Genomic DNA, 27293 nt, shown 5'->3' on the forward strand with positions numbered 1-27293 from the left:
GGTTCACAGGAGTCTAATCATGCTGATGATGGTGTCTATTGACTCTTTCTCATGAGGGATTGTGTCCTTATATATTTTGGAAGATTAGGTCAGTTGCTCATCTTTAGCAGAGTTTTATCCTTGAGAATGCTATGTGGCTTAGGTTGAGGTGTGCTTCCTGAGAGCAGTTTCATGCATGCTTCTGCCAGGCACCCTCAATTATAAGTTAATTTCTCCACTTTGGAGCTTCCAGACTAAGCAGAGAATATAAATCCAAACACCAAACTTATATATGAGGACAGGCCTGTGATCACAATGTCCAGCAATACTTTGTTTTTATGTTTTTGTATTCCTATCAAGGACACAAGTTGAGACAACCTCAAGCATTCTCTTTCTCTTCCTGTACAAGTGGATGCTTTGTTTTGTTTTTTCTGGCCTACCCTCTTTCTAAGGGCCTAGCTCTGTTAAGAAGCCATTTTTTAGGGCGCCTGGGTGGCTCAGTTGGTTAACCGACTGCCTTCGGCTCGGGTCATGATCCTGGAGTCCTGGGATCGAGTGCCACATCAGGCTCCCGGCTCAGCGGGGATCCTGCTTCTCCCTCTGACCCTTTCCCCTCTCATGCTGTTTCTCTCTCTCTCTCTCAAATAAATAAATAAAATCTTTAAAAAAAAAAGAAGCCATTTTTTATTGAGGCCTGGAGGTATCATCTCTTTTCCCTACCTAGGTATTAATAGCCAATACCCAAAAAGGACATCCCCCATCTATTTTTGACAATGATTATAAGGCAAGTACAATATGGTCATGGAAAGTTCAGGCCACACTGACTAAAAAGTATTTTATGAAACCATTATCTTCCCATCTATTTGATTCCAATAAAAAATATTCAGTTCCTTCCAAAGCCTTCCTAAATTAATGTAGCATCTTACCACATGATAGCTACCAACACATTACTCTCCAATGTATAAGATCTTTTGTATGAAAGTGCTTTGTGAGCTATAAATGTCTATGTTACTATGAATTATTATGTGCTAAGAACAAAAGAAGAAAACCCAAGCTTGTAGATTACTGACACCCAGCCCCTTAGCCACCTCTCCCCGTCCCATCCCCAGATTCATAAAGTCAGCTCACAAGTTTATTGCTTTTTTCAACTCTTTTCACTTCTAGCCCCTGGGAATTTCTCTTACTTTTTCATGAGTCAGCTGTATGTTCCGAAGGATAATTGTTATTTAGCATTTCAAGATGTTTTTCAGCAGGAAGGTTTCCAGGATTAAGTCTACATATTATTGGAACTAGCATCTTTATAATTAGCTTGCTCACTGGTCATTGTTTTATGATTTATGTAATTATTTTTTTAAGATTTTATTTATTTATTTATTTGAGAGAGAGAGAGCACAAGCGGGGGGAGGAGCATAGGGAGAGGGAGAAGCAGACTCCCCGCTGACTGAGCACTGACCTGACTGAGCCACCCAGGCACCCCTGATTCATGTAATTACTTAAATGATGTTTTACAAACATTGAAAGAAGATCCTTCCTTATGTGGGTTGCACCACAATGCATATAAAAAGTATTTGCTTGAGACTTTTAGCCCAGTGCTTTCCAAACAAGAGTATGCCTCAGAATCACCTGGAAAGCTTAATAAAAGAATGCTGAGCCTCATCCCCAGAGTTTCTGACTTCGTTTTTCTGGCGTGTGCCTGAGAATTTGCATTTCTAACAAGTTCTCAGGTGATGACGATGTTGGTGGTAGTGGGGACCACACTTTAAGAACCACTGTCTTGGCTTAATAGATCTACCATGGAAAGGATTTTACAGAAAAAAAAATGATTCCTTTATAGGGGACGCCTGGGTAGCTCAGTCAGTTAAGCGTCTGCCTTCGGCTCAAGTCACGATCCTGGGGTCGTGGGATGGAGCCCACTTTGGGCTCCCTGCTCAGCAGGGAGTCTGCTTCTCCTTCTGCCTGCTGCTCAGCCTGCTTGTGCTCTCTCTCTCTCTGTCAAATAAATAAATAAATCTTTTTAAAAAATGATTCCTTGATTAAAATGGAAGCTCATATTCTAATTATATTTTTGCTTTCTAAAGAGAAGTTTATGTTTTCCTTCCACAACCTACAATAGCATCCTAACTGGTATATCTACTTCTGTTCTACCCATCCCTTATCCATTCTTCACCTAGCAACTGGCATGATCTTAAATTAATTTCCTGCTTAAATCCTTAAAATGGCATCTCATTGCATGCAGAATAAAATCCAAAATCCTCACTCATCTCACATTTGCCAGCCATTCTGGCTTTTCCTTGTTCCTAAAACTTTCTAAGTTCTATCTTGCCCCAGGACCTTTGCACTTGTAATTCCTCTTCCTAGAACACATTACTCCCTCCCACTCAGTACTTCACCTCTCTGGTTCCTTCCTTTTCTTCAAGTGTCATTTTAAATGTCATTCATCTTGAGGTCCATTCCCTGACCCCAGTATTATCAAAGTCTGTAAGAAGCTCTCTTAATTGGACTCTAAGACACACTGACACAGCTGTGTCATTCTTCCTTCTCAGGGGAAGCAGTGAGATTTCCACACTGTGACTATTGTTTTCAAACCAGATACACTGAGGTCTCTGTATTTCTCCCAAGAAAAAAATGGTCCATCTGCACTGGGGTAGGAGAACATGTAACATCTGCAAATGCATTTATTTCTTTAACAATTAGGAAAAGTTCATTTATCAGTGTGAAAATAAAGTGAAAGAAGACTGTGATGGGGCAGAAGGAACCGACGAAAGGGACTGAAACCCTCTTCTCTGGCTGGGCTTGTAAGCTACAGCTACAGGGGACCAGTGACCCCCTCTGCTGGCAGCCGCATGTGCAGAGTGAACCAGTCCTGTGCAGGCCCCACCTGCTCAAAGGTTGAAGGATTCCACCCTGACGGAGAAGATTGAAGCATTAGTATAAAGCCTGACATTATGAAGAATGAAGTCTCTAACTAGTAAGTGTCTTGGTCTCCTGTCATGGCCACCTAAAAGAATTCTGGAAAGGGAAGGACCATCTAATTCTAGAATTCCTAAAACAGAAATTTCCCCACCCCTATTGTCACTGTTACAGTTCCCTGATTATTTGCTTCACAGCACAAGGCACATTCTGCTGTTTCCTTTCCTTTCTTTCTAAGTGGGGTTTGAAATAGCACCTACCTCCCAGGGTAGAATGGATTACAGCAGTTGGCATATTGTCAGTTTCCAGTTAACATGAGCTTGTTTTCTTTCCCCCACATCCCTAGCAAACTGCAGCCTGAGGGCAAAAGGGGGACTCTGACATCGCTCAGCTTCTCCAGAGTCACACCGCCACAGGTCACCCAGTTCCGGTGTCCCTTCTCTTCCTGGAAGCCTTCCCTAACCCAGCACATCAATTTCTCCTACAGACTACAACAGTCCTCCGGGCCACCTTTTATCAAAGTTCTGGTCTTACATCCCTGAAATGATTTGAGCCAAGCACCTTCATGAGCCATGCTCAGAAGCACTGAGGCTCCCAGGGTACTTTGAGGTCCAGAAGAAATGGGCTGGAATCAACCCAATCACAATCCAGGGTATAACAGAGCAGAGTCAAGGTTAATTCCAGGATTTTGGCCTCAGCAAATCAATGACTTGCAATAGGCATGACTAGAGAGGAGAAAGGATTTGTGTGTATGAGAGACGGGAATATTACCTATCTGTTGCTGTGTTAACAAGTTATCCTCAAAATTAATGGCTTAATAGAACAAAAATTTGTTTTTTCAGTTTCTGTGGGTTAGGAATTCAAGAGTGGTGTGGTGGGGTTGCCTTGCCATTAACTGGCTGTGATCCAGGGCAAGTTACTTAGCTTCTCCAGGGCAGTTTCTCTTTCAGAAAATGGAGATAAAAGTCCCACCTACTTTCTACAGCAGTGATTCTCAAACTAACTGCAGGGAATCACCTGGGACCAAGTCCTAGAGTTTCTGATTCAGCAGGTCTGTGGTGGGGCCCAATACGCATTTTTAACCAAGTGCCCAGGTGATGACGAGGTTGCTAGTTGGAGACACTTTGAAAGCCACTGTGCTAGGAGGTTCCATGTTGTTCCAGGCCTCTGATGCGAAACTCTTGGCGCAGTTCCTAGGTCAAGGCAAGCGAATGCTGCTATTACTGTTTCTGCCCCGCAGAGTCGTCTCCGGGCGCCCTGTCCACAAGACAAGACCAAGACCGCCGGGACTGAGAGAGCTGTTCCCGCCACGGTGTTAAAACTCTGCCCTCCCCAGCACCCGTAGGCGTGGCGACCGGAGTGAGAATGCGAGCGAGGGGCGGGGCCAAGCGTGCGCATTGCCGCGCCTGCGTGCGGACGGGGGGGCGTGGCTCAAGCTCCGAACCGGAAGCAGGAGGCTGCAGGGGCGGGCCGGCTGGCGTCCCCTTTCCGGCTGGTCCCCATGGAGGCGCTGGGGAAGCTCAAGCAGTTCGATGCCTACCCCAAGACTCTGGAGGACTTCCGGGTCAAGACCTGCGGGGGCGCCACGGGTAGGCCGCGGCGGGGCCGGGGTCGCGGGGACATGGGTGTCCGAGAGCTTGGCCGGGGCGCCTGGACCCTGCCGGGCCTACGGGGGGCTTGAGAGAGTGGAGCAGAGGCCCTTCTGACCCTCGCTCCCTTCCCCGCAGTGACCATTGTCAGTGGCCTTCTCATGCTGCTACTGTTTCTGTCCGAGCTGCAGTATTACCTCACCACTGAGGTAAGGGGCGGAGCCTAGTACGTGGGCGGGGCTCGGCATTCTAGGGATGGGAGTGGGGAATGAGAGGCATAGGGCCAAGTCTTACTGAGGTGGTGCTGCTCCAGGTGCATCCTGAACTCTACGTGGACAAGTCACGGGGAGATAAACTGAAGATCAACATCGACGTATTTTTTCCGCACATGCCTTGTGCCTGTGAGTACCCACCAGGGGTGGGAGTTGCAGGTTCTCAGGTGGGCTTCCAGATTCACACCTCCAGCCTTAGGTTCTGGACGGGACTCCAGGACAGCCTCTTTCCCCTAGTCCACTGCTGCCCCCAGACAATCCCAGCATCCTCTCACCCTCCAAAACCCAGATTCTCCCCTTGCCCCTAGGTTCCCAGTACCTTACCCTGACTTCCTGCTTCCAGATCTGAGCATCGATGCCATGGATGTGGCTGGGGAGCAGCAGCTGGATGTGGAACACAACCTGTTTAAGCAACGGCTAGATAAGGATGGCATCCCCGTGAGCTCAGAGGCCGAGCGTCATGGTAACTGTGGGGAGGAGGCCAGATCTCAGATCCCAGAGCTGGACATGCCCAAGCCCTTCCTTCTGGCAAGTGGGATGTGGCTGGCCAAATGACAAATGAAGCAACTAAGACCCAGAGAAGTCAAGTAGCTTGCTTAGGGTCCCCCAGTTATTAAGAATCAGAGTGGCCTGAAATCCAGGCTTCTGGCCTATGTATTGAGTAGAGTACTCTAGTTGGCTATCATTCTCAGAGGTCTCCAATCCCTGCCTATCACAGATGAATAACAGAAGTTTGAGGGTGGGACTCATGTGCTGTTGCCTTGGCAGAACTCCTCTAGATGGACCCACATTTCTCTGGGTGTTTGCTTCCCCGTCCCGTTAGCTGAATTCAGCCCTAGTGCTCTTCCCCTTTGGAATGCAGGGTGGCTTAAGGTTAAGAGTTTACATTCTTGAGTTAGATTGACTGAATTCAGATGTAACTTTGTCTCTTGCAGTCTATGATCTCAGCTATAGAGTGGTGATAAACAGTAGTACCCACCACGTGGAATTACAGGATCAAATGAAGTCATATATGTATGATGCCTGGTACAGAGTGGCTGGTCACCCTAACTCCGTTTCCTGTCCCTAGGCGGCCTCCCAATGCTTACGTTAACTGTTTCCCACCATAGCAAAACCCTCCTCAAAGCTATGATTTCTCACACCTTAGAGATTGCTGTGTTCTGAGTTTTATCAGTTGTTTGTTCAACAGCAATATATTGAACACCAGTAAAACCAGAGAATTGGCTGGTTTGGATATAGGGTATAAGAGAGCAGAGTCAAGGTTGATTCCAAGGTTTTGGGCCTGAGCAAATAAATGACTTGCCATAGGCATGACTATAGAGGAGAAAGAGGATTTGTGTGTGTGGGAGACAAGGGAGTATTATATATCTGCTGCTGTGTAACAGATTATCCTCAAAATTAGTGGCTTAATAGAACAAAAATTTATTTTTTCAGTTTCTGTGGGTTAGGAATTCAAGAATGGTGTGGTTGGGTAGTTCTAGCTTAGGGTCTCTCATGAGATTGCAGTCAAGCTGTTGGCTGAGGCTGCAGTCATCTGAAGGCTTGACTGGGGCTGGAGGATCTGTTTCTAAGATAGCTCACACGTATGGCTGTTGGCAGGATGCCTCAGTGCCTTCACTACATGGGCCTCTCAGTAGAGCTGCTTGAGTGTCCTCACAGCATGGCATCTGGCTTCTCCCTGTGCATGTGATCTGGGAGAACACAAGGTAGAAACCACAGCATCTTTTATGACCTAGCCTCAGAAGTTGGACACCATCATTTCTGCATTATACAGGTGGTTACACAGATCAGCCCTATTCATTATGGGAGGTGGGGACTACATAAGAATGTGAATACCAGGAGGTGGTGATCATTGGGGACTCGGGGACTCATCCCACAAGGAAGGATGAGGATTGGGGAATAGATTTCAGGTTTGAGGCATGTTAAATTTGGGATGCCCATTTTATAGCCTTATGATGTTAAGGAGGCACTTAGATGTACCAGTTTAGACATTAGAGAAGGACTGGAGATATAAATGTAGGAGTTATCAACATTCAGATGGCATTAAAGCCATGGGACTAAAAGAAAACCTAGGGAGTAAATGTAAGTAGAGGAGAGGTCTAGGAACTATACCCTGAGCTCCCCCAATATTTAGAAGTCAGGAAATGAGGATCCAGGAAGGAAGACTGAGAGCCATTAAGGTAGAAGAGAAATAGGAGATGTTGCAAAAGCCAAGTGGAGGAAGAGTTTCAAGAAGAGAGAGTGAGCAACTGTCAAAAGCCACTGATAGTCCCGTAAAATGAGTAAGAGTTGACCATTGCAAATGGCAACATGGAGGCCACTGGGGACTTTACAAAGAATAGTTTCGATACTGTTGAGGATGAAAATCTGATTAAAGAACAGAAAAGGAAAGAGAGACATTGAGTGAAAATAACGCTTTCAGGTGTTTTGCCATAAGAGAGAGCAGAGAAGGGGGGTAAGGGCTGGCGGAGAATGCATTTGGTGTGGTGGATTTGGTGGGGAGATTAAGTAGACTCGGTTGCTTCTCTGTTCTTCGTAGAAATTGAAAGCAAGGTCATTAACTAAGAGTGAAGAAAGGGAAGCGGATTTTGGGAGCCTAAGATGAGAGGAAAAGCTATAAATTAGTCATCTCAGGCGGTGCCTGGGTGGCTCAGTTGGTTAAGCATCTGCCTTTGGCTCAGGTCATGATCCTGGGGTCCTGGGATCAAGTCCCGCATGGGGCTCCCTGCTCAGTGGGGAGTCTGCTTCTCCCTCTGACCCTCCCCCCTCTCGTGCTCTCTCTCTCTCTCTCTCTCTCTCTCTCTAATAAAATCTTTAAAAAATTTAAAAAAATAAATTAGTCATCTCAGAGAATAGGAAAGTGAGCTGATTAGTGAAATGAAGTAGGATTGCCAGACAGTCTTAAGGGAGGCACAGGCAAGAAGTAGGTCCAGAGAGTTGAATTTAACCAGCGTTTGGGTTTTGCTAGGCTTGCACAACAAAGAGAGCAAGGAACAGACGGGTTCTGGTTCTGTGCAAGGGAATAATTAGAGCAGCGGGCCGTGGAATTTACTTTCCAGCTTTGTCAAGATATAATTGAAATACAACATTATGGGGGTGCCTGGGTGGTTCAGTTGGTTAAGCGTCCGACTCTTGGTCTCAGCTCAGGCCTTTATCTCAGGGTTGTGGGTTCAGATCCCACGTTGCTCCATGCTGGGTATGGAGCCTACTTAAGAAAAAAGAAAGTAGAACATTGTGTAAATTTAAGATGTATCATTTGATGATTCAATTACATATGTATTATGAAATAATTACCACAATATGGTTAGTTAACACATCCATCACTTCACATACTTATCTTTTGTGTGTGTGGTAAGAACATTTAAGAACTACTCTTAGCAACTTTCAAGGCGCAGTTGGTTAGGCGACTGCCTTCGGCTCAGGTCATGATCCTGGAGTCCCGCGATCAAGTCCCACATCGGGCTCCCTGCTCAGCGGGGAGTCTGCTTCTCCCTCTGACCCTCTTCCCTCTCATGCTCTCTGTCTCTCATTCTCTCTCTCTCAAATAAATAAATAAAATCTTAAAAAAAACTTTCAAGGATACAATACAGTATTATTAACTATAATCACCATCCTGTACATTAGATCCCAGAACTTACTCATCTTATAACTGGAAGTTTGTACACTTTGACCAACATCTCCCCATTTCCCCCACCTCCCAGCCCTTGGCAACCACCATTCTATTCTCTGTTTCTATGAATTAGGCTTTTTTAGATTCCACATGTAAGTGAGATCATAAAGTTGTCTTTTTCTGACTTATTTTACTTAGTATAATGTCCTCAAGGTTTATCCATGTTGTTGCAAATAAAGGCTTTCCTTCTTTTTATGGCTAAATGATACTCCATTATGTATATATACACCGTATTTTCTTTATCCATTCATGTGTGACGGACACTTAGATTGTTTCCATGTCTTGACTAAGTAATGCTGCAAAGAAAATGGGACTGCAGATACCTATAAGATGTGATTTTTTTTTTTTTTGGATATATACCCAGAAGTGGGATTGCTAGAACATATGGTAGTTCTCTTTTTAATTTTTCAAGGAACTTCCATACTGTTCCATAGTGGCTGCACCAATTACATTCCCACCAACAGTGCACAAGGTTCTCTTTTCTCCACATCTTTGTCAATACTAGTTATTCTTGTTCTTTTTTTTTTTTTTAAGTAGGCCCTACACCTAATGTAGGGATCAAATTCACAACCCCGAGATCAAGAGTTGCATTCTCTACTGAGTGAGTCAGCCAGGCACCCCAAAACTAGTTATTTCTTGTTTGTTTGTACTTATTTATTTCTGAATGATAATAGCCATTCTAACAGGTGTGAGGTGATACCTCATGGTTTTGATTTGCATTTCCCTGGTTAATGATGTTGAGCTCTTTTCCATTTGCCTGTTGGTCATTTGTATGTGTTCTTTTGAAAAATGTTTATTCAGGTCCTTTGTCCATTTTTAATTAGATCGTTTGCATGTTTGTTTTGCTGTTGAGTTGTATGAGCTACTTATATATTTTGGCTATTAACACCTTATCAGACATATTATTTGTGAGTATTTTCTTGTATTCCATAGGTTGCCCTGTCATTTTGTTAATTGTTCCCTTTGCTGTGCAGAAGCCTTTTATTGTGATGTAGTCCCACTTGTTTATTTTTGCTTTTGTTGCCTATACTTTTGGTGTCGTAACCAAAAAACTATTGCCAGGATCAATGTCAGGGAGCTCTTTCCTTATTTTCTTTTAGGAGTTTTACAGTATTAAGTCTTACATTTAAGTCTTTAATCATTTTGAGTTAATTTATTGAGTTGTGTAAGCTAGGGGTCCACTTTCATTTTTTGCATATGAATATCCAGTTTTCCCAGCAGCATTTATTTATTTATTTTTTTAAGATTTTATTTATTTATTTGAGAGAGAGAATGAGATGGAGAGAGCGAGCATGAGAGGAGGGAGCGTCAGAGGGAGAAGCAGACTCGCCGCTGAACAGGGAGCCCGATGCGGGACTCGATCCCGGGACTCCAGGATCATGACCTGAGCTGAAGGCAGTCGCTTAACCGACTGAGCCACCCAGGCGCCCCCCCAGCAGCATTTATTGAAGACCAACAGTCCCTTCTCCATTTGGACCATGGAACTTAAATACGGAGGGAAGCGAGGGCATGAGGGAGTGATAATGTTAGTGTTGTCAAAGAATTGGTGGTTTCTGGGTACCAGAGACATTTCCTAGATGAGCTGGGAAAATAAGGATAAATACTCGAGATTGGGATACTCGAAATTGTGGAAGGTTTGCGGTCATTGGAAATAAGGTCTAGGTGTGTGTGGAAATGAAGCGGGATGAGGCTGAGATGAGATGACAAAATACAACTGTGGGAAGACAGGAGGTCGGGTTATTAAATATTGAAGTCTGCGGTTAGGAGGAGGTAGTTACAGGCAGGGAATCGGGCACGGAGAGGAGGCCTGAGGTGTAGCTCCAAGGTGAGGGGGTTAAAGGCACACACTTTGGAACTGGGGGCTGAAATCTGCCTCTTACTGTGTCGCATTGGACAGAGCCACTTCTCATCTCTGAGTCTCCAAGCCTTTGCAAGTATGATGTGGGTAATAATAATCCCCACCTTCCTAGGGTCCATGTGCAGGTGAAAGACATTCTGTGCACAGTGACCTATAGTCAGGTAACATTTAGTATTTGCGGTTATTGTTTCATTACTAGTACTTTTATTTAGAGAAATAATAGATGTGTGGAAGTGCTTAGTGCCTGACACATAGTGTACACCACATAAATATTGGCTATTTTTTTTAAGATTTTATTTATTTGAGAGAGAGAGAGTGAGGGAGAGGGACAAGCAGACTCCCCACTGAGCAAGGAGCCTGATGCGGGGCTCGATCCCAGAACCCTGGTATCATGACCTGAGCTAAAGGCAGACGCTTAAGCAGCTGAGCCACCCAGGTGCCCCAGTATGAGCTATTATTATAGCTTTTATTATTCCCAAGCCACAGGCCAAAGGGCCTATGAGGGGGTCAGGGGTGCAGATTTCACTCTCTCTGCTCCCAGCTGATGCCCCTGCCTCTGTCCTCCCCTTAGAGCTTGGGAAGGTCGAGGTAAAAGTGTTTGACCCTGACTCCCTGGACCCTGATCGCTGTGAGAGTTGCTACGGTGCCGAGACGGAAGACATCAGGTGAGCCAGAGCCGGGGGGCTGAGGTGGGGGGCTCCTGCTGGGCACTCTGTGTCAGCCATCCTCAGCCTGTGTCGGACTCCGCAGCAGGTGGGTGAAGTTGGACCAAGAGTTGAGCGGGGATGGGGTGCGTGCCTCAGTCACTGCTCCTGCTGCAGGTGACTGGGGCTCTGTGGCCAGGCCCTGCATGGGGCCACAGCGGGGGGCGAGGCTGGAGTGGTGCCCGCTCTGGTTCAGAAGTGGCCTCTGGAGTCCAGCTGCCTGGGTTCCACCCCTGTGCCTTGGGCAAAGCCACATAACCTGTCTGGTGAAGGGGGTGATGGTAACACATTTCCTGTAAACAGTCACATCAGGATTAGATGTATCCTGTATAAAAAGCACTGAGATTGAAGGCCCAGCCCAGGTAATTAGGCCCGTGATATGTGGCCACTGCTCTTATGTTCCTCGGGCCCTGGCCCCTGAGGAGCTGATTCGGCGGGTCTAGGGTAGGGCCTGGGGATATGTATTTAATATTTTTTGCACTGTGGTAAAATATATATAACTTTTAAAACTTACCATTTTAACCGTTTTCATGTGTACCATTCAGTGGCATTGGCTGCATTCAGTGTTGCGCGGCCAGCACTGCTCTCTGCCATCCCAAACAGAATGGAGATACGTACTTCTAACAGTCCTGCTGCCTCTGAGGGAACGGAGTTTGGGAACAGTTGGTGGCCAGGGATGAGGCCGGCAGAGGCTTCGTTAGTGGACAGAACTGCTCTGTCCCCCAAGCTGCGAGCTCGGGGTCCGTGCCTCTGTGTTGCTTTCACCCCGCACCCCCCTCTCCCGCAGGTGCTGTAACACCTGTGAAGATGTGCGGGAGGCCTATCGCCGTCGGGGCTGGGCCTTCAAGAACCCAGACACTATTGAGCAGTGCCGGCGAGAAGGCTTCAGCCAGAAGATGCAGGAGCAGAAGAATGAAGGGTGCCAAGTATATGGCTTCTTAGAAGTCAACAAGGTACGGGAGGGACTGAGGCGGGAAAGGGCCAGCTCAGCTGTGGGCTGGCCCCGCTCCACGGTGAACCGAGGGCCCACTGAGGCCCTCAGGAGACCAGAGGAAGGGAGGAGACGGCTGGAGAATGAGACAGAATATCCGCTACAGGTGGCCGGAAACTTCCACTTTGCTCCCGGGAAGAGCTTCCAGCAGTCCCACGTGCATGGTGAGTGGGCCTGCATCCGCCAGGGAGTTTTCAACCCCGGATGCCCTGGCGAGTTTGAGCACCCCTCCACCTGGCCCGGGGAGACCCCCATCTCGGGGCAGCAGTTCGGTCCGCGGTTAAGAGCATGGGCTGGGGAGCCAGACTGCCTGGGTTCACAGTTCAGTGTCAGACCTTACTGGCTGTGTGAAACTTGGAGGAAGTTTCTTAATCTTTTTGGGCTCGTTTCCTCCTTTATAAGATGGAGAGGCTGGTCCTTCTCTCCCAGGGTGCTTGTGCAGGTGAAGGCCGCAGCACTGCGCCCGGCTGTCTAACGGGTAGCTCCCAATATCACGTGAGCCGCATGGGAGGCTTTGGGGTCAGCAGAGCCAGTTTGAAACCCAGGTTCGGCCCCTCCTGAGTTTGTCAGATTTGGGGACTTCAGAGCCCCACTCAGTTTCTTCTCCTGTAAAATGGGGCTGCAGATACTAGGACCTCCCTCACAGGGTGGTTCCCAGGGATGAATAGATGGGATTTATTTTCATTCATGTATTCATTCGTGCACCCGCTGGATATTTAGTAGTCACTACATGCCCCCTTCGAGTTTGGGTGCTAACAGTACAGCACCGAGCAAAACAGAGTACTTGTCCTGAGCGTTCTAGTAAAGCAGACCGTAAACAAGTATATAGAATGTATGGACTACCAGATGCTATTAAGTACTACAAACCCAAGAAAGGCAGGATAAAGATGACAGAGGTGAAGGGCTCTGGGGAGATGGTACGTGTGTGCTGCTGGGTATTGGGCAGGCGGGGAGGGCCTGATGGGGCGGCATTTGAGTAAAGACCTGAAGAAGGTGAAGGAGCTGGCCATAAGGGTGTCCGGGCTAAGGGTTTGAAGCAGAGAGAAGAGCAAATGCAAATCTCTGAGCCGAGAATGGGCTTGGTGAGTTGGAGGTGCGGTAGAAAGCGGGGGACTGGAGCACAGCAAGCGGGGTGGTGTGGTTAGGGATAAGGTGAGCCAGGTACCCGGCTTGGGAGGCCACCACAGGGACAAGGACTGTCACTCTCCATGAGACACAAAGCCATCGTAGGGCTCTGAGGAGGTGCTACATGATGTGACTTGACTTTGCAGAGGTGGGCAGCGCTCTGCTCTGTGGACAAGACTGGGGGGGGGCAGGACAGAACCAGAGAAGCCGATGGGAGGCCATGGCCGTGATCCATCCGGGCACAGGATGGTGGGGGCCGGGCCAGAGTGGTGCGGAGGGGCAAGCAGGAATTGCTGATGTTGGAGGGTAATGCCGATGGGCGAGGTCAGGGACGACTCGGACATCTTGTGGCTTAGGAGTGAGAAGGATGAAGTTGCCATTTAGGGAGAGGGGAAGATTCAGATGAACGGGTTTAGATGGCTGGACGAATAAAGCAGGAATTCGGCGTCTGACGTGTTCTGACCGGTGGGCTCTGGGTGTCCTTTTAGACAGCCCAGATGCAAGTAAGCAGCTGGCTGTTGGATCTGGAGGTCAGGGGAGAGGTCTGGCCCCAAGATGCATATGTGGGAGTCCTCGGGTATGTAAAACCGTGGAACGGGATGACGTTGCCCTGTAGGTGAGGGTGGGCGGGGAGGAGAGCTCCACCATCAGAGGACACAGGCGTCGGGAGAAAGCGGCGCTCGTCAGACGAGAAGCCCGCCGAGAGGTGTCTTGAACGCCCGGGGAGGGAGGCGTTTCCAAACCCAGACCAGATGTTTCTGGACGTGGGGTAAGAGTTGCCCATCGGGTGTATGACCTTGACAGCCGTTTTTGTGGAGCGATAGGGAGCACCCACTGCGTGGCTCAGGAAGGAAAGGGAGAGGAGTTGGAGCCAGTGAGTAAGGACCGCTCTTCCGTGGAGTCTGCTCGAAAGGGAGGAGAGTGGGCTGGGGCTGGAGGGAACGTTTGGACTCAAGGGAGGGGTTTTGCAAGATGTGTGAGGTAGCAGTCGGTTATATGCAGAGGGGACAGTCTGCGGCAGAGCTGGCCAGTGATGCTCCGGGGCGGGTGGGACCGTCGCTGGAGTGAGGGCCTTGAGAAGGAAAAAGAAGACAGAATTGAGTGCCCTAGGAGTGTAGAAAGCCCAGACTTGGTGAAAGGCAGACGAAATCGGGACAGGTAGGATGGCAGCTGGCTGATGGGGAGATTGTGGGGAAGGGCAACAGGGTTGTGGGGGAGAGAGTTGCGGCCAGAGGCTAGAGCCATTGAGTAGAGGCGCGGAAGGGCCAACCTGCGCTTCTATGTGGATCTCGAAGTGACTAAGACAAGTAGGGAGAGTTGGTATAGTTTGCCATGAGCTGCAAAGCTGGGGATTTTTAGGGCAGCTCTAAGGGCCATGGTCTGGAAGTGGCATTAAGGAGCAAGGCCTCACTTCAGGCCACGGAGGAGGCTAAGTGTGGGGGAGAAATTGTCACCCCTGAGGGGGCTGCAGGGAAAAGTACCTTCAAGGGAGGGCCAGGCCGAGGTTGGAGCGAGACGGTGAGTGGCATGTGTAGTGGCAGAAGATGTAGGGGTTTTACTGATGAGTCACGGGGGCCCCTGGGAGGGTCTGGGAGGGATAGGAGTCAGGATCATATTAGGGGACGTACAGAGCCACAGTGTGACCGGAGTCCGGGAGTGAGAGATGAGCTGGCAGTCCTGAGCTGCCCAGGGACTAAGGTGAGCAGGAGCAGCGGCCTGCTGGAGGTAGCCCTGCTGGTCTGGAAGGCAGCGTGCGGGGGTGAGGCTGATGGCTGGGCCGGGGCAGGAGGTGGGTCCAGAGCCCCCTCTTCTGGAGGGAGCCAGAGGAAGGGTGGTCTCACGGGGATGCTGGGAGATGGTCAGTGTCGAGGTTGGCACGGGCCCTGGTGCAGAAGAAGGTCTGGTGGCCTCCGCAGCTGCTCTGTTCCTCCACCTGGGCAGAGCAAAGGTGCTCTGCATCCCGAGAGGATGTTCAAAACACAAAGCTACAGTTGCCTGAGACCAGAGATCTGGCTGAATGGAAGGTCTGGGAGCTAGTTTCTGACATCTTTGTTGCTTTAGGGGTGGGGGCGGATTATAAAGTTTACCTCATACTTTTCCATCTTAGATCCTACCTGGTCCTCAGGACAGCCCTTTGTAGAAATCACTGAGGCCCAGAGAGGGCAAGTGACTTGCCCAAGGTCACACAGCTAGGGAAGTGGCTTATTGGGCTCTAAATCTTTTATTCTTCCTAGGCCACCATACTTCCGCCCCCAAGACCCCTTGCATTCCTCCCTGGCCAGGGAAGAGTTCCCCTAGGGGCGGGACCAGGAGGAGGCTTGTTAGCTGGGTCCAGACCCTGCTGCTGAGGCAGGAATATTCCAGCCTTCCTTTCTACCGTGTGTCTTACTCCGTAGTTCTCGTTGTAAAGCTCTCAATCTTTTTTTTCTTCCTCCCTCTCTCTCCTGCCCTCCCCCATGCTGCAGTCCATGCTGTGGAGAGTAAGTGGCCCTGCCCCAGGGAGGCCAAGCCTCCGCTTCTGGGGCAGTCTACCCTCCCAGGACAGGGGGGAGGTTTGGATGGTCCTGGGATTGGGGTCTTACTTTTCAGGTAGGGTTCCTTGAAGTAGAGATCAGGGCCAGAGGGCAGGAAGCACTGGTTCTGGAATAAACGGTACAGGGTACCCATGGCATTTCCTTTGGGGGCTCTGAGGGTGGGGGGGCACAGGGGTCGGGGAAGACCGCCTTCTCAGGGCCCACCTCACTTGGGGCTCAGCGATTGGCCCTCAGCTGTATTTAGTGAGAGACCAGAGTCAGTGGGGTTTGTCTCCTGAGGTGCAAGCAGGGACTTGATGGGAGTGGAAACCCGGGAGATGCCCGTGGAGGGCTCCCTGTACGTGTCAGGAGGGAATCAGGGTCTGTGTTCTTAAGGCCCGAGGAGGGCGTGGACTCGCACACAGGCCCAAGGCAGGCCTGACGGGGGATGAAGGGGGTCAGAGGAGCTGGGCAGTCACACTCCCAAGAGGGGTGAGGAGGCCTGAGCAAGGATGCTGAGGGAGCCAGGAGGCCAGTCCTCTACACCTGGTGACATCTTCTCCCTTCTCTCCTAGTCCATGACTTGCAGAGCTTCGGCCTCGACAATGTACGTACCCGCCGGAAGCGATGCAGGGCGGTTGGGTGTGGGAGATGGTTGCTGGCTTCGTGTCTCCGTAGGGGTGTCCTGTGATGGGGGAGCAGATAAAAATATACCATATTCTTTTTTTTTTTAATTTTATTTATTTATTTGACAGAGGGAGAGAGCACAAGCAGGGGGAGCAGCAGGCAGAGGGAGAAGCAGGCTCCCCGCGGAGCAGGGAGCCCGATGCGGGGCTCGATCCCAGGACCCTGGGATCATGACCTGAGCCGAAGGCAGATGCTTAAACGACTGAGCCACCCAGGCGCCCCCAAAATATACCATATTCTGCCAGGGGATCAGTCTGAGGGTCAAGAACTGAGGTTTGCACAGGCCAGAGATGGGGGATGGGGCTGGACAGGAGTGTCCTGGGCAGAGGGATCCTCCGGCAAAGTCAGGAGGGAGTGGAGCACTTCTCAGAACCCACAGCGGCCGGTGTGGAGGAGGAGGCTGGAGAGGTTGGCTCGGCCTGGACCAGACCTCACAAGCCTCAGGCTGAGCAGCGGTTGGGTCTCTCTCCTGTAGGCGGTGGAGGCTATTGGCCCTTTAACCAGGGTCATGATGTAATCAGATTTGCATGTTTTTAAAAACCCCTCTAATGGCTGAGGTTAATAAAGACTGGAACAGGACGCCTGCGTGGCTCAGTTGGTTAAACGACTGCCTTTGGCTCAGGTCATGATCCTGGAGTCCTGGGATCGAGTCCCACATCGGGCTCCCTGCTCAGCGGGGAGTCTGCTTCTCCCTCTGACTCTCTCTCTCCTCTCATGCTCTGTCTCTCTCTCAAATAAGTAAAATCTTAAAAAAAAATAAAGACTGGAACAGGACAGGAGTCAGAGCTGGGACACCTGGCGCCCCCCCGACCCAGTCCGAGCTCCCTTCGCTTGAGACTTCCAGGCAGAGCTGACACCTGCCATCCTGTCCGTGCCCAGCCTTTACTTGCTTTGTGCTTGGATGCAGCCAGAACCTCAAACTAGAGGCCCTGGGCTGTGGACTCTGTGAGAAAGGAGTTCCCTGGTGGGGTATGGGGAGGCCCGTGTTGGTCATGTTCTCCCAGGCAGGACCTCTCCCTCCCTCCCCCATCTGCACACATCCCCTCCCCAGCATCCTGTCTGCTGCTGTCCCGAGGAACCTTTGATGGGGTGAGGCCTGGTGGGGCCTTGAGTGCTTGAGGCTCAGGTGCTGGTGTTGCTTGCAGATCAACATGACCCACTACATCCGGCACCTGTCATTCGGGGAGGACTACCCTGGCATTGTGAACCCCCTGGACCGCACCAACGTCACCGCACCCCAAGGTACCAGCCTGGGAGGTAGCCCCCGGCTGCCAAAGCCCTGCCCGGCACCCATGCCCGGTGCTCTTTTCTTGCTGCAGCCTCCATGATGTTCCAGTACTTTGTGAAGGTGGTACCCACAGTGTACATGAAGGTAGACGGGGAGGTGAGTCTGCAGGAGCTCAAGTATCAGAGTCCCTCTTGGTGCCAAGCACTTGAGTCCTACTGACCTGGGAAGTGGGGTGCTGCTCTTATCCCTGTATGATGGATGACAACCCGGGGCGGGGGGTAGGTGAGGTACCCTCACAGCCAGAGTGCCTGGTGCTCACTGTCCCCACGGTCTGCCCTGGGCTGGGGGCTAACCCTTCCCGGGTCCCCTCCTCCCCTTTCTGCTGTGGCCTGTGGAGCAGCATCTCGGCAGACAGGAAGTCAGGCCTGGCCTTGCCAGGAGCTCATGGTGCGGCCTTGGCGAGGTGCTTCCCATCCCTGAACCCGCGCTGAGAGAATCCACCCCTTGTAGCCCGGATCGGGACCAGAAGCCGGGGTGGTGAGGCTGAGAGTGTGTCTCGGTGGCCCCCGGGCCTTGCGGTGTTCATTAGCAACCTGGGGCCTCGTTTTCTCTCCCACACAGTCCGGGCGCTCCGGACAAGGGCAGGAGCAGGCATAGGGCTGAGGGGGTTGGGAGCCAGGTCAGAGCCTCGGCCCCGGCCCAGATTCCCTTCCTGTCCCAGGTGCTGAGGACAAATCAGTTCTCTGTGACCAGACACGAGAAGGTTGCAAATGGGCTGATGGGCGACCAGGGGCTTCCTGGAGTCTTCGTGCTGTATGAGCTGTCGCCCATGATGGTGAAGCTGACAGAGAAGCACAGGTGAGGGTGGCGGAAGGGAGGGGCCCGGGACTGCGGGGAGGAGGGGTGCCGGCTGACCCCCGCCCCGTCCCTCCACCAGGTCCTTCACGCACTTCCTGACGGGCGTGTGCGCCATCATCGGGGGCATGTTCACAGGTTAGAAGCCCCAGGGCGTCTGTCTGGGGCTGGGGCGTGGTGGGGCATGTGAAGCCCGGGCTCCCTGCCAGAGTTTTAGTTGGGGAAGGAGGGGCACATCAACGGCCAAGGGCAGATGCTGGCCTAGCCGGTTAGGGGACAAGGCTCTGGGGTCCAGCCAAGGGCCCAGCGGGGCCAGTGCCCGCCCTTGTATCTCTCCCCAGTGGCTGGACTCATCGATTCACTCATCTACCACTCGGCTCGAGCCATCCAGAAGAAAATTGATCTCGGGAAGACAACGTAGTTGTCTCCTTCCCCCTCTGTTGTTCTCTTCTCCTCCTGTTTCTCTTTGGCCCTGTGGTCATTCCCAGCCTCTTCCCCACCCCACCCCCACTCAGCGCCGGTCTCAGTGCAGGTTGATAAATCTATTGATTGTGATAGTACTTGCTGGTCTCCATGTGCTTCTTGCGTCTGGCCAGAGCCTAGAAACAACCCCTCATCACAGCCACTTACTGAAGGCAGTCAGGACTGACAGATCGGGCCCTCTGGGAGCCCCACGTGGACATCCCCTGGCTAATAGGGCTTTATTCAAACCAGACGGATGTCCATCCCCCAGCCCTGTCCTCGGTCCCTCTTCTGCGGTGGTCTTCAGGCCTTTTGGGTTCAGCACCAGGGCTAAGATGGACCTTTCTTTCCAGTATGAGCTTCCTGGAGCCACCATGGCCCTCAGGCTCATGACGGTCTGAGCCCAGGGGTACTAGCCCTGCGTGCAGGCTGGGGCTTGCCACCTCTTCTGGGGCCTCTCCCTGCCACCCTGGGCTCAGTCTACTGAGAGGGGTCCAACCAGGTCATGTGCAGTCTCCTAGGTGGAGGCAGAACTGGAAAATGGAGGGAGGGTAGCAGTGGCCATTCTGGAGCAGGGCTGGCGTCAGACCCCCAGCTCTGGAGCTCATCAGGGCTTCCCATCACAGCCCTTAATACGTGCACAGAGCTAGGCCCAGGACCCCACTGTGCAGCAGCCCAGGGAAGCAGGGACGTCCAGCTGGTCAAGTTCATCTGATCGTTTCTCAGGGAGTGTCTGGGTAAGACAGCAGTAGGGAGGGAAGTAGGACGATGAGAGCAAAATATCTAGAGGCAGAAGGACCTGAACCTGAGCTCTGATTGGAGCCCTCACGAGCTGTGTGACCTTGGCCGGGTCTCCTCTGTAAGTTGCAGATCAGGTTGCCAGTTATGGTGAGCCTTGTTTTTTTGGTCAGCCAGAAACCATTCCTACTTAAGAGTGTCCTGAATTTCCTCTAGGAACCTCCCTGTCTACCTTCTCAGCTTCTGTGTTAGGGAGGAGGTTTGATGTCCCACCCTAAGCTCCAGGGAGGCCCCAATCAGCATAGCCCACCCCCCACCCCACCCTCCCACCCCCAGGGACCCAGTGCGGGCCAGGCTCCTTCAGGACTAGGAAAGCTTTCTCCTGGATGTGAATGTGGGCAGATGTGAGGTTGGTGCCGCCATCCTGCAGTTCTGACGGGGGACCCTGTCTACAAATGAGCTAGCCCCCAGAGGACAGCAGAGCTGAGCCCAGAGGCAGAGAACCAGTCCTAGTGACATCGTCTGAACCCTGTGACAAGCTGCCTGCTAAACCCCGGGAATTGCAGCTATGCCGGCTCCCCAGAATCCCTTTTTGCTTAAGCCAGCTTGGGCTGGGATTTCTGTTTGCAACCAAAAGTGTGCTGATGTGCTTACTCTCAGCATTGAAGAATAAACTAATGACGTACGCAAAGTGCTTGGCTGTCACAGAATGGATGGCAGAAGCCATAGCAGGTTAAGTGAAAGGGACCCAGTCATCGTCAGGAGCAGGTGCAACAGGTGGGCTGCCCAGAGGGCATGACAGCTCGGTGGCCAGGACTCCTCTAACTTGAACTTCCTGCCAGGTCCCGTTCTTCCTCGGGGCAGCCTCCCACACCCCTGGATGACTCCCCAGCACCTGTCACCCAGGAACATCTCGGTTTTCCGCCCCCTGTATTACCACGTACAACCTATGTCCAGGCGTCAGAGGGGAGGCACGGTCAAGTTTATTCAAGGAAAGCAGTGAACTCAAACAGCTCGTGTGGGTGCGACGGACTCCCCAGGAGCGGGATTTGAGGGGCTGGGGTTCCGGGAAGAGGGTCCACGGTCGGTTAGGGTCAGGGCCGGTGGAGGGGGTTGGAAGATGACCTGCCTGGTCTGGCCGGGCATGCTGTAGACAACCAGGAGGAGGAAGACGGTGCCCAGGGCCAGCAGCAGCGGCGGCGCCTGGATGCGCCAGTACCGGCGCCAGATGAAGAGGAAGGCCTTCAGCGGGTTCACAAACCAGCTGAAGGACGTCTTCGGGCTGCTGCGGGGGGAGCGGGGGCGTTGGAACGCCGAGGAAGCCCCTGGGCCGCCCCGGCTCGAGCCCCGCCTCCCGTGCCTCCCCCTCACTTGGGCTTGTCCAAGGGCTCGGGCTCCTTCCGCCCCTTCCCCACCGGCCGCTTCTCCGCCTCCTCCGCGGTCAGCAGCTCAAACTCCGCCTCCACCTTCCCCTAGAGAAAGGGGGTACAGAGGCGGCGCTCGTAGGTGGGCTCAGGCCCGGCGCCGCCCCCACCGTGAGGATGTGGACGTTGCCCCCGGGGTCTGTGAACGCCAAGTCCTCCGGCCGGCCCTTCCTCCTCTTCCTCCGCCTCTTCTTGTCCGCTGGAGCCTCCCGCTGCTCCCGGGGCTCAGCCTCTGGCTCCCGCAGCTTCACCACAGGCCACCAGACCCGCAAGCGGCGGCAGCGAAAGAGGTTGCACCTGGGCCCCGCCCCGTCGCAGGCCAACTGCACGAAGCAGAGCTCGGGGCCTCAGGCCCCGCCCCCCCCATGTCCGGCAGTTGCAGCTCCAGGGATCCTGCAAGTCCAGAGCTCCCGGGGTTAGGCGAGAGATCAAGGTCTGTCTGGGCCCCGGGGGGAGAAGGCCGCACAGCAGGGCTGTGCCTCGGGGCATCAGAAGCACAGCCCTCGCGTCAGCAGCTTGTCAGAGCCTGGCCAAACGGCCAAGGATGGGACCAGAATGCCAAAGCAGGGACCATGGTGTCAGAGTCCAAAGTGACCTTGGATCGGGGACTTTGGGTGGGAATGGAGGTCACTGTGCTCTGGGCTACGTTCAGTAATGAGGCCAGAAAGCCAAGATTAGTGACCTAGGGTCTGAAACCCGCGATTCAGGGCTAGGTTAGAGTAGGGAACCAAGGACCAGAGGGGCAGGGGCAACGGGGGCAGAAATTGGGGCCTCGGGGGTGAGGCAGGAGGAAGGCCAAGCTGTACCAAGAAAGGCGTTGGCGGAGATGCGGTCATAGTCCCAGACCTGCAGGACCAGCACCGCCGGCTGCCGGAACTCGGCCTCCTGCAGGGTGAAGGGTCCAGGCCTGCGGCAGACGCTCACCTTCCGCTCCATGGGCAGGTAGTGGAAGTGGAACACAAAGCGCCAGCTGAAATTCCCCTCCCCAGAGTTGAAGTGAAGGTCTGTCTCCTGCTTGTCGTGCTCCAGGCCCTTCACCCAGCTGCAACCAGGGGAGAGGGGCAGGCGGAGTGCTGGGCCCGGGGCACAAGGACCCAACCCAAAACCCAGCTCTCCCCCGGCTCCCAGCACCCATCGTGGGCCTAGGAGACAGGGCTCTGGCTCAGCCCAAGGCCCAAGCGCCTGTGACCTCACCTTAGTCCACAGCCATCTTCCCAGGTGGCCCGCAGGCTCACCTTTTCACATAGATGTCACTGGACAGCTCTACAGTGAGTGGGTTCACATCATCCAAAACCACATCCTCCCTGTTCCAGATGATGACTCTGAGCTCATAGCTGGGGGATGTAGTGGAAGTTTTCAGACTCTTGAGGGGGTCCTGACAGGGGCTGCAGGAAGCAGGAAGGACCTAGGCCATGGCCATCACATTCACTGAGCACCTCCATGTGCCCAGCTGGGTGATCAGGATGTCTGTGGGGCTTAAGGGGATCACCCCCACCACAGCAGATGGCACCAGGAATGGTCTGTTGACCAAAGCTGGTCTAACTAGTTTCTCCCATAAATTTGGAATCCAGAGCCTGAAAGGTTGAGTAACATCAGACACAGAGTTGGAGCCACCACCAGCCAGGGTGACATGCAAGTTGCAGTTCTAGGGTACAGGGGAGAGAAAGCCAGTCTGCAGTGACACGTGGGAGGGGGAGAGAGACAAAGTGGGGATGAGAGCGAGCAGTCCCTGAGGGGCAGGAGGGGCTCCAGCTTTCCTCTACTACCCCAAATAGCCCTGTCCTTGGCTGTCATGGGTTTTCCGGGATATCTCATTTTCTCTTGCCCACCAGCAATTTCCTCTCATTTGTTGATAGCACCGTGATTTTCTGTTGATGAGCCCCCCCCCACCCCACCCCCATTGGCAGTCTGTGTGATTCTAGAGGGGAAGACCCACCTCCCCCTGGCTCCAGAGGTGGCGACACCCCCTAGGACATCACCCAGGACTGGCCAATCAGCATATCCCAGCCCCCCAACCACAAGGATTGGTTAAGCGATCAGCATTCGAAGCAGGCTGCTCCGAGGAGAGTCAGCCCTGAGACTTTTGCTCTTGCTGGTAAAGACGTGTTTATTTTTCTGCTCAAGGAGTCTAGCTGGTAAGATGTAGGCCTGGCACTGTTAGCAGCAGCCACCCTGCCCCCAGACTGCAGAAGCCGCCCTGAGAGTGACAGCAAAGAAAGCAGAGCCCAGAGGGAGAAAGTGACAGATTGCAGACAACATCTGAAGTATGAACCCCCTACGCACAGCTCCATTCTGACGAGCTCAAGTCCGAAGGGGGTTTTTTGGTATTTAATCTCTTTTGGTTACAAGTGACAGAGCCCCTCCTCACAATGGCTTATGAGAAGGAAGGGAAATTAGTGGCTCACCTAACTGAAAAGCCTGGGTCACCAGCCTGTGCCTGTCCCAGGGGAGGAGGGGTCAGAGCGCTCACCTGATTGGCTGTCGAGGCTTGATGTCACCTGGGGGTGGGGCAGGCACATCGTGGGGCGAAGATATCGATCCACATGTGAAGGGATCCCTGGGAACACAGGACCAGACTGAAGGGTCCCACTGAGGACCCAACCTCCCCTGATAGCCTTGTGGCTAGAAGCTGTGCCTTGTCCTGACGGAGGGAAGAGCTGGGGTCCAGAGGGCACAGTCGGGTAGATCCCGGGGTGGTGGCTAGGGGGTGCGGGCGAGAAATGAAGGTAGAGTCTGAAGTGGGGGTTCCAGTGCTGAGGTTAAGGATCAGGCCCTGGAGTGGAAGGTTGAGGTCAAAAGTAAGATCTGGTGTTCCCAAGGTCCAGATCCTAGGGACCTGGGGTTGAGGTCAGATTGGGAGTGCCAGGTCTGAGCCTTGGTGGCCCAGAGGTGCGGGATCCTGCAGGGACAAAGTCAGGGGAGGAGGTATGGAGTCCAGGATGGGGGTCTAAGACTGGAGTGGGGTTGCTGGGGACCAGGATCAGGAGCCAGAATCGGAAGTGGTCAGCAAAGGTCTTGGGGAAAGGGCATCATGAGGGCCCAGGGTCCAGGAGGAGGTGGGAGTCCTGGGGTTCTGAGGTTGGGTGCTGAGCCCTCCCTCACCTGCAGCAGCCCTGGGCTGCGGGGATGGTAGAGGGGCCAAGTTTTCATGTGCTCGGGCACCAGCTAGATCCCAAGCTCCGGCCTCTCTTGCCAGTGCCACAGCACCAGCAGTGCCTGCGCCTCCTCAGGGACCTCCCTGGCCCCCCTGGAAGCCCCCCCACCTGCAACAAGAGGTGCGCAAGCTTGGCTTCTGTACAGTTCCCAACGCTCCTGCCTTCCTCCCCCACCCCTCAACGGAAGTGCATAGCTGAGGTAGCTGCTGTTTGGGACGAAGCCCATGGGCTGGGAGGGCAAGTCCACAAGGCACAGAAAGTGGGGAGATGCTTCTCTAACAACTTTTCCCAGTGAAAAGCCAGCAGTCGAGGGACAGTGGGATTGAAGGGGCCACGGCTTTGCAAAGACTCTTGTTTAGGGACAGACCACCAGCTATTTATGAGGCATGAACTCAAGTCTGCAGCCATGTCTTGTCATATGGGACCCCTTATGGGCCACCCTATGTTCTGGAAGCTTGATTAGCTATGCCTCTGAGAGGTCTGCTTTGACTCTTTGAGGATCATGCTCACCTACAAAGACCATTTTCTCCCCACCATCCAAGAACCTCGTCCTTACTCAGCCAAACTCCCTTCCTCTGCTTGCCAAAGGAGGCAGGCTCTTCTGGGGACACACTAGAGTAGGCCCCAGGGGCCCCCTGTACCTTGTTTAACCATCTTGCTCCCTTGGGGTTGTCCATCAGAGAGGGGCTGGTACCTGGGGGCAGGGTCTCAGGTGGTGTCGGAAAGACTTTGCTGCCCACCTTGACGGCCCCGGCTCAGTATTCAGGGCCGGAGAGGCCACAGCGTTGGCACAGCCCCGCCAGGATCTGCGAAGGGTGGAATGCGTCCCACCAGGCATTGTACCCATCCCTGTGAGCAGAAAGAGAAAAATGCCTCAGTCGGGGTTAGCATATGGACACAGTTGGGCACAGGGGCAGGGATGGGGACCCCTGAAGACACGGGATCCAGGAGGCAGATTAGTCCCCCCTTATGGTAACCATGAAAATCGAAGATGTATGCCACATGCTCCAATGGAGGAGATATTGGTGTTACCTCCAATTTTGCAGCTGAGGAAATGGAGGCTCAGAATGATCAAGTGACTTATTATAAGACCCCAAATCCTAAGCCCAGGTCTTGACCCACTATGCTATATGGTCTTGGTCATGGGGAGGTCCCCTTCTATGAAATCAAAGGATCTGGACACACCAATGGGAATGTAAACTTGAATGTCGTTGGTCAGACTCAGAATGGCTCCTGAGGGTCTGTAGGACTCACATGTCATACTCGGAGGCCAGCCCACAGTTCACCCTGTGGTGGCTATAGAATCGGTTTTGCAGGTCAGTGTGGGTCTCCCTGATGAGGTCATCAGAACCCACGAGGTCATAATCAAACACAGCCACACTCAGCTCTGGCTCGGCAGGGAGAGAGATGCCGAGCTCCAGGACCCTGGCCAGGAGGGAGAATGGCTGAGGACACCCCCATGCCCTAGGAGGTGGTCTTGTGGGGGCAGGGGCTCCGGGGGTCTCAGCAGCCTCTGTCCATTCCCTCACCATCACCACGCCAGCTGCCTGAGTGGGAGCCCTGGGGCCCTGGGGTCAGATGGTAAAGGTGCTCCCATTCCCAAGCCCAGGGCCCAGCCTCACTCTCCAAAGACGGGATTCAGCTGCTTGGGGATGTAGTGTTCCTTGGTGCCCCACCACTCTCGGCCAGCACTCACCACCACGTAAGGGTCTGCCTTGCCGTTGGGGTCCGCAGGAGCCAGGTTGGTGGCCTAAGGGGACAGGAATTGGGGCTGAGAGAATTGTCACGGTTGTAACCCAAGGTTACCCTTGGTGGACCAAATCTCAGAGTTAAGTGTAAGCAGCAAGTTACCAAGGAGAGATCTCCCACCATGAGGAATTAACTGAGGTTTGACAACATGACTTTTATTTTCTTTTAAATTAATTATGAAATGTTTAAGACCTACAAATAGGTATAATGAAAAATATAATGAAACAGAAATTATGTGGCAAGATGTATAGGGCTTTAATATTCAAATCATAACTTTCTGTATTATTCACTTTTATTTTTTACAATGATAAAGATATTTTAACTAATATAAAAATAAATCAATGACCATGTGTGTGCCTGGCTTAATAAAGAAAACACTACCAACAAATGGAATCCCCTTACCTGATTTAATTCCCTTTTCATCCCTGAAGTAGCCAGAACCCTTTACTTGAGGTTTAGGACTCACACACAAAAAAATGAAATAGTTTTATTACATGTACACACATCCCTAAGCAATATATAGCACCATTTTGCATGTTTTTTAACTTTATGTATTACACTTACTTTTCTGGTTTGATAACTACATCATTTAATAAATACATAAATTACTGAAGTATAATTTATATACAACAATATATTTTTAGTGTTTACACTCCTATCTGCAGTGGTATGAGCATTCCAGTTGCTCCAAATCTTTAGCAACACTTGGTATTGTCAGCCTTTTTTATTTTAACCATTCTAGTGTATGCAAAGTGGTAGCTCACTGTGGTTTAATTTGCATTTCTCTGATGACGAGGCATGTTGAGCATCTTTGCATATGCTTATTCACCTTGTGTATGATAACTCACTGCCCAGGGCACCTTTCATATGGAAACCAACCAATCCAGAGCCCATGCTCTGAACCATCTCCTCCATCTGGCTCTTCTACTCCAGGAAGTAAGTTCCTCTGTCCTAATCAGTCCAGAGCCAGGTACCAGATAAGAGACAGCGAGACAGCCCCTGTACCCAAGAGCCTGCTGGAATTATTCAACACTAACCAATCCTAAGTCGGCTTACCCTGCCTTGCCTTGCTTTTCCTGCAGAAACCACAACAGAGGCTCTGGCCCTTGCATTCTCCTTTGGACTTCCCTGTGTGGCCCTGTACTGCCCAGCCCACCCCCTCCTCTTGAGAACTGAAACAAACAACAGACTTTCTTCTTCTTTTTTTTTTTTAATATTTATTTGTCAGAGAGACAGCGAGTGAGCACACAAGCAGGGGGAGTGGAATGCAGAGGGAGGAGGAGAAGCAGACTCCCTGCTGAGCAGGGAGCCCAATGCGGGACTCCATCCCAGGACCCTGGGATCACGACCCAAGCCCAAGGCAGACACCCAACCGACTGAGCCA

The 27293-nt window shown here is 52.1% G+C and overlaps 1 protein-coding gene and 1 pseudogene across 3 annotated transcripts; one reads left to right on the forward strand and one right to left on the reverse strand.

Moving 5' to 3' along the window:
• Positions 1-4318: 4318 nt before the first annotated feature.
• On the forward strand, positions 4319-18941 carry ERGIC3 (ERGIC and golgi 3). 3 transcript variants are annotated; one of them, XM_027623345.1, is made up of 14 exons: positions 4319-4478; positions 4617-4687; positions 4792-4879; positions 5094-5213; positions 10850-10943; positions 11770-11935; positions 12080-12137; positions 15564-15578; positions 16187-16218; positions 17444-17540; positions 17618-17682; positions 18248-18384; positions 18464-18519; positions 18723-18941. In XM_027623345.1, the coding sequence occupies exons 1-14, from the start codon at positions 4391-4393 to the stop codon at positions 18800-18802; spliced, it is 1167 nt and encodes a 388-aa protein (XP_027479146.1). In that variant the 5' UTR covers positions 4319-4390; the 3' UTR covers positions 18803-18941. The 3 variants fall into 3 exon arrangements, with proteins under 3 accessions (XP_027479146.1, XP_027479147.1, XP_027479148.1); XM_027623346.1 differs by lacking the exon at positions 15564-15578; XM_027623347.1 differs by lacking the exon at positions 4617-4687.
• Positions 18942-20557: 1616 nt separating this feature from the next.
• The window catches only part of LOC113937724, a 31110-nt pseudogene continuing 24374 nt past the window's right edge, over positions 20558-27293 (reverse strand).

Source organism: Zalophus californianus, chromosome 8 (genome assembly GCF_009762305.2).
Source record: "Zalophus californianus isolate mZalCal1 chromosome 8, mZalCal1.pri.v2, whole genome shotgun sequence".
Classification (NCBI taxonomy): Eukaryota; Metazoa; Chordata; class Mammalia; order Carnivora; family Otariidae; genus Zalophus; species Zalophus californianus.